Consider the following 11,372-nt stretch of genomic DNA (forward strand, 5'->3'; position numbering starts at 1 on the left):
TAGTCCTACATTGCCTGATCCCCCTGCTGAATGCTCTGCTGTCTGTGCAGCCTCTGACCTCTACAGATACACAGTGAAAACACAACAGTCATTTTCACTAGGACAAGATAAAACTCAAACACTTTTAAGTGTAACACTATATTGAGGATAGAGCTGCAACAACAATTATCTTTGATACTGATTAAGCTGCTAATTATTTCCTTTTTTCTTAGAATTATTATCATTATGATTTAATCTAGGGAATGTCAGAGAAATCCGTTTCATACAGCCAAAGACGACTTCTTTAAATGTCTCGTTTTGCCTGACCAACAGCTGAAAACAGAAAGACTCAATTTACAATGATTAAACCAAATAAAGGCAGCAAATCTTCACCCTGCAGGTCTGAAACCTGGAAATTAGGGCTGGGCGATATGGCAAAAAATAAAAATCTAGGTTTTTTCATAAAATGTGACCGATTCACGATTTCGATTTCGATTTTTTTTTTATGTGTAACTAGCCAACTTAAACACAAGTACAACAACGTGACTGAAGTAACATTCTCTTCTTAAGTAACTTGAAAAACCATCAGTTTAAGAAACATTGTATTTTAGTGTGCATGCCATACATAAATTGGTCAACAAGGTGTAAATAAATGTAAAACAAATTGTCTAATGAAATGTCTTTGCAGCTGAATTAAATATGAAAGTAAATATTGAATTCTTCTTAATACAGAGTAAGAAAATAACCATTTTAAATCAATGACCAATGATTTTAACCAATTAGTCAACTCAAAAATTAAGCACATTTACACCAGAAGCATTATTAACAGTAAATGTTTGATAAGAAGCCAGCACATCTTTAAGCCCTTGACCAATTACTTCCCCAGTATGATCGTCAGGAAAATAACATGTCTGAAGACAAACACTTCGCAGTTTCCATTCTGCATCAACATAATGGGCTGTGAGGCTCATGTAAGGCTGAAGAGTACGACTACTCCACAGGTCAGTCGTCGTAGAAAAAAAAGATGCCTTATCAAGCTGTTCTGCTACTTTTTCACGCGTTTCAGTGTACATTTGGGGAATAGCTACGTCTTTGAAATATTTGCGGCTTGGCAACGTGTATCTTGGATCAACAGTGCGAAGCATTTTTAGGAACCTGGCTTTTCGATGGTGTATATGGGAACCATGTCCTTAGCGATATGAAACGCCACAGCATCTGTAATTTCTTGCCATCGGGGCACCTTTTTGTCATATGGAGTGGCAGTGGAAAATGATGCCGCTAATGACATCTGGCGTTTTGCTATTTTAGGTTGCCCCGTTGCACTTGGCTTGTTTTCTTTTCTTAACTTTGAGCATTCTTCCCATACTACTTGGTGTCTTTGTCGCAAATGTTGGAATAAATTAGTGGTGCTGCCACTGCCGGTTGAAACGGACTTTCGACATATTTTGCATTTGACAAAAGTTTGTTCGACGTCTGACCTCTCAAAGCCAAACCATTCCCAAACCACAGAGGAAACGTTACTACCTTTTTTTGGCACAAGGTCATCTTGATGTGAAGAGCCACCCGTCTCCATGATGTTTTTTCTATAGCCTATTACGTTCCTTCATAGAGTGCTCTCACACGTAAGCGGTTAATTAGGCGCGCCATCATGTGGTCAGACAATATTGCCTTTTAATTATTCTGCCATTGGTGCAATGACAATGTATCTATTTTTTATTATAATTAAAAATCGCGATACCTTGATTTAAGAAAAAAAAATCGCCTTAAAACGTAAATTCGAATTAATCGAAAAAATCGAAATAATCGCCCAGCCCTACTGGAAATGTTTGGAGAGTTTGCATAAAAAGGAACTTAAACAATCCAACAAACCAAAAACCATCTACTCCCAAGGGAAGTGGTTCTAAAAAGAGTCATTGCCTTAATCTAGTTGGAAAATCTGGTGCAAGAGTTTGTTTGCAAGAATAATTTTGGCTTAAATGAAAACTAATTCGCAATGACAACACTGAAGGTGTGGTGCCAAGTTCAGTATATGTCCTTCCTTATTTTAAGTCTATCTGGTGTTTATGTATTGTTTACAGCTCGGATTACGCCAAACCACACCAAATATAATTTGGCAACACAGGAAGCAGCTGTTACTTGAAAAGTAGCTAGTCATCAATAAATCAGGAGCTGGTGGCTGAACAGCTCCACTTGAAGCCCCCCAAAATCCATCCCCAGTATGACGCCCCTGCACATATACAGTGCCTTGCGAAAGTATTCGGCCCCCTTGAACTTTGCGACCTTTTGCCACATTTCAGGCTTCAAACATAAAGATATAAAACTGTAATTTTTTGGGAAGAATCAACAACAAGTGGGACACAATCATGAAGTGGAACGAAATTTATTGGATATTTCAAACGTTTTTAACAAATAAAAAACTGAAAAATTGGGCATGCAAAATTATTCAGCCCCCTTAAGTTAATACTTTGTAGCGCCACCTTTTGCTGCGATTACAGCTGTAAGTCACTTGGGGTATGTCTCTATCAGTTTTGCACATCAAGAGACTGAAATTTTTGCCCATTCCGCCTTGCAAAACAGCTCGAGCTCAGTGAGGTTGGATGGAGAGCATTTGTGAACAGCAGTTTTCAGTTCTTTCCACAGATTCTCGATTGGATTCAGGTCTGGACTTTGACTTGGCCATTCTAACACCTGGATATGTTTATTTGTGAACCATTCCATTGTAGATTTTGCTTTATGTTTTGAATCATTGTCTTGTTGGAAGACAAATCTCCGTCCCAGTCTCAGGTCTTTTGCAGACTCCATCAGGTTTCCTTCCAGAATGGTCCTGTATTTGGCTCCATCCATCTTCCCATCAATTTGAACCATCTTCCCTGTCCGAACTGCAGAGATCTACAGCTGAGGTGGGAGACTCTGTCCATAGGACAACAATCAGTCGTATACTGCACAAATCTGGCCTTTATGGAAGAGTGGCAAGAAGAAAGCCATTTCTTAAAGATATCCATAAAAAGTGTCGTTTAAAGTTTGCCACAAGCCACCTGGGAGACACACCAAACATGTGGAAGAAGGTGCTCTGGTCAGATGAAACCAAAATCGAACTTTTTGGCAACAATGCAAAATGTTATGTTTGGCGTAAAAGCAACACAGCTCATCACCCTGAACACACCATCCCCACTGTCAAACATGGTGGTGGCAGCATCCTGGTTTGGGCCTGCTTTTCTTCAGCAGGGACCGGGAAGATGGTTAAAATTGATGGGAAGATGGATGGAGCCAAATACAGGACTATTCTGGAAGGAAACCTGATGGAGTCTGCAAAAGACCTGAGACTGGGACGGAGATTTGTCTTCCAACAAGACAATGATTCAAAACATAAAGCAAAATCTACAATGGAATGGTTCACAAATAAACATATCCAGGTGTTAGAATGGCCAAGTCAAAGTCCAGACCTGAATCCAATCGAGAATCTGTGGAAAGAACTGAAAACTGCTGTTCACAAACGCTCTCTATCCAACCTCACTGAGCTCGAGCTGTTTTGCAAGGAGGAATGGGCAAAAATTTCCGTCTCTCGATGTGCAAAACTGATAGAGACATACCCCAAGTGACTTACAGCTGTAATCGCAGCAAAAGGTGGCGCTACAAAGTATTAACTTAAGGGGGCTGAATAATTTTGCACGCCCAATTTTTCAGTTTTTTTATTTGTTAAAAAAGTTTGACATATCCAATAAATTTCGTTCCACTTCATGATTGTGTCCCACTTGTTGTTGATTCTTCACAAAAAATTACAGTTTTATATCTTTATGTTTGAAGCCTGAAATGTGGCAAAAGGTCGCAAAGTTCAAGGGGGCCGAATACTTTCGCAAGGCACTGTATATATACACACATAGACAGTTACTTACCAGGGAGTTGATGAGTGCATCTTTGTCACCAAGCTGTGTCTGAAGGAGTGTGTGTTTCTTGCGGAGCTCCTCCACTTCTTCTCGGAGCTGTGTCAGCTCTTCGGTCTGCAGCCCATTCACCTGAGAGCCATCTCCTTGGCTGTTGGACTGATTCTGGCTCTCCTTACCTGAAGTTAGAGCCACACACAATTGCATTCAATTAAAATGTCAAGTTTTGAAACAGACATGTGATTTGAAAGTTGACCTTAGTCCTTTAACACCACAAAGGCACAAACTGTTGTTTCACTGTTTATAAAAGAAAGCAAATAAGCTTAATTTCCATAAAACTGACCCACTGCTTTCAAATGCTCTCTATTGTGAAACTATATGCAGGGATGTCGTTCCATATCTGAACTATGAAGCAATAAAAAAAAAATTAATAATATAAATATAATATAAACAACTGGAATGAGGTCCAAAAATATAAAAACAAGGTGCAGGCTGTTTAAAAATAGACAAAATATAGACAACTTCTTCTTCAATGCCTATTCTTTCTAGGAGCACACAATACACATCCTACCAGTGAACCAGCTGTGAAATGAACCCACCTAGTTTTAGCTTGAGGATGTTGTACTGGTCTTTGTGCTGCTGGATCTGGGAGAGCTGCTGGGTGATTGTGGCCTGTAGCTCATCATTCTGAGATGACACGGATGCTACCTGCTCTTTCAGTTCCTGGATCTGAGCATCCTGAGGATCACACAGTTGACATAAAATAGTAATAACAGCAGGAAATAACAGAGAAGGGTATCAAATATTAAGGCTGCTTCCCAAATCTCTTATAGTCATACCGGTCGACCAAGGATGTTCCGAGTCTTATATCGGCTCTGAGGAGCGAGGAAGCCGCTAGCAGAGCCATGAGTGAGGATACATGAGACTGTCCTTTGTGAAGTTTATTTTATAAATTGACATGCCCCTTTATCAGAAATCAGTTGGTGATCGGATGCTTCAGATGAAGGACAGGAGGAAGGGACCTCTCATGTCATTAATAACATGTTTCCTCAAGTCCTTTGTCCTCGTATGTTTTCTTATATGGGTGGCACTAAGATGCAAGGAAGAGACGCAAGTGAGGGAAATGATGGTGTTTATAAAAGACTTGGGAAGCCCCCTTAGTCTGTTGAGTCTGTTTACCTGTTCTCTGATCAGCTCTTTATACTGAGTTACAATGTTGTCATGTTGCTCTAATGTCTTCTTCACCTCCTCTTCCTTCTTCTCCTCCTCACTGGACTTGTGAACTGCTTTGGTGATCACACCTGTGCATAACAGACAGAGCAACATCAGTCTTCAAACCCAATGGATCCTGGTATTCTCCTGATAAATGAATCATCACTGGATGTCAAGAATAGTCTCCGACTGACCCTCCAGTTCTTTAACCAGCTTGGTGAACTCGTGGTCAAAGAGCATCTGCTCTGGAGATGGGAAGGCAGGCTGTGGTTTCTGGGCTGCCCGTGAGTACAGCTCATGTTTGGTGATGAAGCAGAGTTTCTCCACAAAGTTTTCTTTTCCGATACGCTTCTCGATCAGTTGCTTTAGCTTCTCTCTGAGGACAGAAGAAGGTGTTTTTTTTAAACAGCCACTGAATTGACAATATATGTAATACAACTATAACTGACTTATGAAATATTAGATATAAAAAAGGATACCCCTGTGTTAACATAGTAGAGAACTGAAAGTAGAGCAGAGATCACTACATGTACTTGTATCAGATTGAATAATATAATGACCAGTTTTTAAATTAATCAAACTACAAGACTGCATGTCAAAGCTTGTCACTGCTTTCTTGCAGTGATGTGATTTTCACAATAATCTGTTTTCTTTTGTTCATATATAAATAAGAGTGCATGTATGAAGTTTGCAATGCTATACATTTGCCCTGTTTAGTCAAACAAAACAAAAGAGTGGTACTGATTCTGTAATAATTCTTGCATATTTATAATTTTCAAAGTGTGCGAACCGAGTCAACTTACTTTGTGCAATTCTCTAGCGAGTTGTCATTGTAATAGATGCAGATGCCGAGAAGCAGTGCGCACAGACCCTGGACCAGCCTTTCATCCTCTCCCAGGTTCTCTGAGATCTGAGCCGTCAGCTACAGGAGGTACCAGGTCAAGGATTCAGGCCACAATACACCTTCTAACCTGGAGGTAACATATACTGTAGGTTTCCATTAGGGATGGGGTCTGACAACTGGTTCTGTGTTGAATCTGGTTCAAAGATGGTAAATACCTGGATTTGTCAGGCTCTGTGGCCAAAAACCCCCATCACTGTGAAATACAACACCCACAAATGTATACCTGTGGTTTGATTTTATTATCTAAGCCTCCAATTATCTCTGAAATTATTTAAAAAACCTAAATCAAGACAGTCTGTAAAGCTGTAAAAAGTATACTTTAGACACAATTACAAAATTTGTTCATTTTAAATATTATAGGAATATTAGTGTCAACAGTGTTTTGCATTCTTAATTTGCCAAAGAATCACAAATATATTTTTAATAAAACAGACACCTTCATTCCCCATCAGAGAAAATACTTAAATAAATTCAATAAGAGATTCTAAACAATTTGGTTTTGGACCTAGATTCACTGAAATGCTATCGAACCCCAGTTCCTATTCTCACTGAAAATCTGTTGTGTGGAGTGATATTGTAGAGCATAGTTGTCAATTTGAATTCCAAGACTTCACTGGTTTCCTAAAATAGTTCATCTAAAACACGCAAAGTGAACACCAAGTAAACATTTACATAACAGTTTGACACCAAAACCCTGACTACATTCAGAAGGTTATTGTAATGACAGTGACAGATGGCTCGTGAGCTGCTTCAAGGATACAAATGGAACATTTTCCTGATTGTGTAGAAAATGTGTGACAGCAATCGGACAGTTGCTGATCCACGTACACAACAGCATGAGGAGGCCTACCCTCGTCTGCACTTTACTGCCCTGTAGAGCACAACAAAAACAGCAGACGTGTCAACATGTATTTCGTGTGACAATGATGAACACTTGCTGATTGTAGCACAATGCAAACAAGAAAGCTAACACAATGAGCGCCAAGGTATTCAATTCAAACAGGAGAAAGTAAAACTGCACTGATAAAATTGCAACAAAACAGCTAAAATATAAACTGGTGTTAAAAGAAGCATTTATTTTGTTGAGATATAGTGATTTTTCTAATGAGCCCAGTTGAAGCCCCAGGGGTCTTAATCTCAAGCACTTCAATCACATTAACCATTAGTACATAATAAAGGTTGTTAGGAAAAACAAAAACAAAAAACAAAGCCACAGGCAAAATTAAGTCATTTTGCACATTCACTCAAGGTTAGGGCAGGTTCCACCTTCTGTAAAGTCTTCAATGGCTAAAACCTACGTTCACCTCCAGCCAAAGGTTCACAGTTATCAATTATTTAGTTTACAATTTTCATTTTGCAAATAATTGATGCCTTGTAATCAATTTTCTGAAATTGCAACTGATATTTACTGAATTTCCAACTTTCTGCACATAATGAAAAAAAACACACTAAATGTGCTTTTTACATTAAAAAAAATTGTAATTATAAAAGATACAAAAATGATCATGAAAAAGCTTTGAGACATGTGGCAAGGTTTAAGAGCACAACCTGGATTTTCTTTTTACAAAAATGGGCATCTAATGGACACAGAAAATCCAGTTCTCAATCAAGAGCAGACAAAAAGGATGGTTTTCATGGAGCTCTAATTTTGTCACCAAAACTGATGTAAATGCAAAAATGATGAGTAAAACAAAAGAAAGGAAAATGATCACCCAGTAGTAAGTGAAGAAGCAGATTCGATGTCCATCACAGTGGGTTTCTAGCTGGTATTGCTCGACTTCCCGTACTTGGAGCCACTTTATGGTGTTTCAGGCCTACTTCATAAGATGTAGTGTCTGACCACGTGGGAAATTAAAGTGTTTACAGTTGTTCTGAACTGGACTGCACTGGAAGGTGGAGTGGAAGAACTAGCCATGATAGAGAGGGAGGAATACGTGATATATTAACTACAATTAGCACCTCATGGTTGTATGCCTCCACCAGCTGGTCAAATTGCATTTTACATGCATGTCCAGACTTATATTGTATGTAGTGAAGACTGACAGAATTTAATAAGATATATTCAAGTGTGTTTTTTTGCAAAATTTAAGTTATTATTGAAGTGAAGAATTTCCAGCGAGAAACATGACATCTTCACTTAGACCATTCTTACAGAGGACTGATAAAGAGCTTTGTCACATTGTGATACAACAATCACCTGGAGCTCAATTTCAGCAAAACCAACAAACTTATGGTGGACTACCAGAGCACCAGCAAACCCCCTGTCCTGGTTATCACCCAGGGAGAGGAAGTGGAGAGGGTGGACTCCTACAGGCACCTTGGAGTCAAAGTAATTAAAAATCTGGGCTGAACATTGAAGCCCTCTTCAAGATGGGACAGAGTATACCATTTCTTCTGGGAGATTAATCCTTCAGTGTTATGCACCAGGCTCCTGCAGATCTTCTGGCTGTCTGTAGTAGCCAGTGCTTTATTCTTTGTGGTTGTATGCTGTGGTGGTAACATCAAGACTTGGAGGTCAGCAGTCTCAACAAGCTGTTAAGAAAGACGGTGCACAGAACCATCTCTGGGATGATCAGAAGAACTGAACCGGTGATCAGGTTGGAACTGGACAGTCTGGAGCCAGTGGTGGAAAGGAGGACAAAATCAAAACCATCTTGGATAACCCTTCTCACTGTCTCTACAACAAGCTGTGGCAGAATCCCCACAAGGTGCTCCTGAGCTATTGCACTCATGAGGATGGGACCGATGTGAGGTCACTTTAGGGGTTGGACAGATTAGTCGACCTCAGTACATAGAGTCAACCTATTTAACATGATGTCAACTAGTCGGCTGGATCAGCTGTTAGCTGTGCAGTCTGTCACCAAACCAAGTGTCCATAAGTCATTAGCCATGAAAGCATCACAGTGGAAGCCCGGTCACGGTCTGCATATTAAAAAGTACTGGACACCCAGAAACAGTCAGGACATGGCTGTGCACTACAGTTAACTGAGATGGGCAAACAAATCACACGCACACAAGCAAAATCAACCACTTAAAGTCTTTTGTAAAAGTAAATCACGATGTTTTAAAACACTTCTAATGAAGCTTGTCCTAGTGTATTTTGACACCTTCTTCTCCTTGTTCTGATGTGCCAAGCAACAATTTGCTCACTACTGCCAGCTGGTGGTTGTGGGGGTAGATACAATTTAACTGGTCCAGTGACACCAAGAACCAGTTAAAGCCTTTTTGGTGATGACATCAGTAACTAGTCAACTCCAACTTCACTTTCATAACAAAAATGTCAACTCTAAAAAAATTGGAAGTTGTGCAACCTCTAGGTCACAGTGACCTTGACCTTCATTCTTGAGTCCAAATTTGAAAAAACAATTCTTTCAAGGCATTCGTGAGATATCATGTTCATGAGAATGGGATGGACAGATGACCTGAAAACATATCATCCATAGATATTGCTATTGTGGAGGGGAAAAAATGGGGATAACGGTGTGCAATTTTCAGACACTCTCTTCAGGAACACATGCTGTTTTTATTTTAGCAGATTACCAGAGAATCTAAATGCATGAAGAGAGCAATGTAAACTAAGAAATTCAGGCAAGGATGGTTTTATGTATGGCTGAGTAATATCAATCTTTGTCTCAACACTAAAACAAATTTTAGAGCTATCTGTATCCACAATAAAAATGGAATAATCATCTTAAGTACAATCCATGGTAAGCAGGTACACGTAAATAAGATTACTCAAAAAGGAAAAGGCCCAAAAGCTGCTGCAGCACAGACTTCCTGAGCAGACAAATAACGGCACCGGAAATGGTCCCAGGTCACAGTTCAAAGCAGGTGTTAGGCTGATATCAGCAGAGATTAAAAAAACAACAACAAACAAACAAACAAAACAAATGCCGAGTCCCTTTGATCTGAACCTCTCTCAGGTGTCCACTTGTGAACACAGTGTGAGCATCTAGAGGTTTTAATTCTGTGGGGAGCGGTGCATCCGTGTGCCACCCTAATGAGGACAAACTGGGTCACAGCCATAGGTTAGGGCCAAAGAAGGGGTAGTGAGGAGTTAAATGGAAGCACGATCCCCAACACATGGGTCATCAAGACCCATACTGCAGATGCCAAGCCAAACTAACCACTACGGGTGCTGCCCAACATTCAAAACACACAGACATAGTATGCACACAATTTACTCACCCGACGGATGATCTTATCTCCCTGCAAAACCACAATAATGTGACACTGTTCTGTCTCTGTTCTTGATACTATATGTATGAGTATTAACCTTTTTCCAGGTATTAATGTTTTAACTCATAGGTATGCTACCCAGACACACCTAGCCCATTAGCATCTCCTTCATTCCAGCAGCTTTATTTTTTACTGTCCTACCTGGGAGAGGATGTTGGTGCACTGCTGCAGCAGAGAAACAGGGGGTTTGCCCAGACTGGTGGCGAGTTGGACCCGCAGGAGCTGCTCCTTCTGGGTGATGTTGTCCTGTAGGGCGTGAGCCAAGGCTACAGCGGCACACCAGTTAGAAAGAGAGTCTGCTGAGAATAGGCCCCCACAAAGCAGTTGTCCTGCTGAGATGGAGTTGGCTGTGAAAAGAAAACAAAAAACAAAAAACTAAAACATGAGCAAGTCAGTAATAACGTAAAACACAAAGCTGAAGGTATCAGGCAGAATAAAAAAAATAGTTCTTTCCCCTCTGATTGTGATCATGAGCAAATCCTGGCATAATAACTAATCTGACATTTATTAAAACTTTGCCCATTCTGCAGAAAACAATTTTTGGAATTTACACTTTACTGACATCAAGGAAATAGACTGTAACAATGCTCATTTGGATTCCTTGTGATTACAATTACTGCACAAAAATGTTGAAATACCAAGCATGTATACATACAGTTGGTACGGAAAGTATTCAGACCCCCTTAAATTTTTCACTCTTTGTTATATTGCAGCCATATGCTAAAATCATTTCAGTTCATTTTTTTCCTCAATGTACACACAGCACCCGATATTGACAGAAAAACACAGAATGTTTGACATTTTTGCAGATTTATTAAAAAAGAAAAACTGAAATATCACATGGTCATAAGTATTCAGACCCTTTGCTGTGACACTCATATTTAACTTAGGTGCTGTCCATTTCTTCTGATCATCCCTGAGATGGTTCTACACCTTCATTTGAGTCCAGCTGTGTTTGATTATACTGATTGGACGTGATTAGGAAAAGCCACACACCTGTCTATATAAGACCCTACAGCTCACAGTGCATGTCAGAGCAAATGAGAATCATGAAGTCAAAGGAACTGCCTGAAGAGCTCAGAGACACAATTGTGGCAAGGCACAGATCTGGCAAAGGTTACAAAAAAATTTCTGCTGCACTTAAGGTGCCTAAGAGC

At 39.8% G+C, this 11,372-nt stretch overlaps 1 protein-coding gene across 1 annotated transcript in view; it reads right to left on the minus strand.

Moving 5' to 3' along the window:
- uso1 (USO1 vesicle transport factor) overlaps positions 1-11,372 on the minus strand; it is a 23,373-nt gene that overhangs the window by 3,171 nt on the left and 8,830 nt on the right. The window contains 9 exon segments of the mRNA XM_020591842.1: positions 15-60; positions 3,873-4,039; positions 4,460-4,598; positions 5,040-5,161; positions 5,267-5,448; positions 5,876-5,994; positions 6,737-6,847; positions 10,165-10,185; positions 10,357-10,562. Of these exon segments, the coding sequence (XP_020447498.1) occupies positions 15-60; positions 3,873-4,039; positions 4,460-4,598; positions 5,040-5,161; positions 5,267-5,448; positions 5,876-5,994; positions 6,737-6,847; positions 10,165-10,185; positions 10,357-10,562 (1,113 nt within the window).

This window comes from Monopterus albus, unplaced genomic scaffold (assembly GCF_001952655.1).
Source record: "Monopterus albus unplaced genomic scaffold, M_albus_1.0 scaffold15.1, whole genome shotgun sequence".
Classification (NCBI taxonomy): Eukaryota; Metazoa; Chordata; class Actinopteri; order Synbranchiformes; family Synbranchidae; genus Monopterus; species Monopterus albus.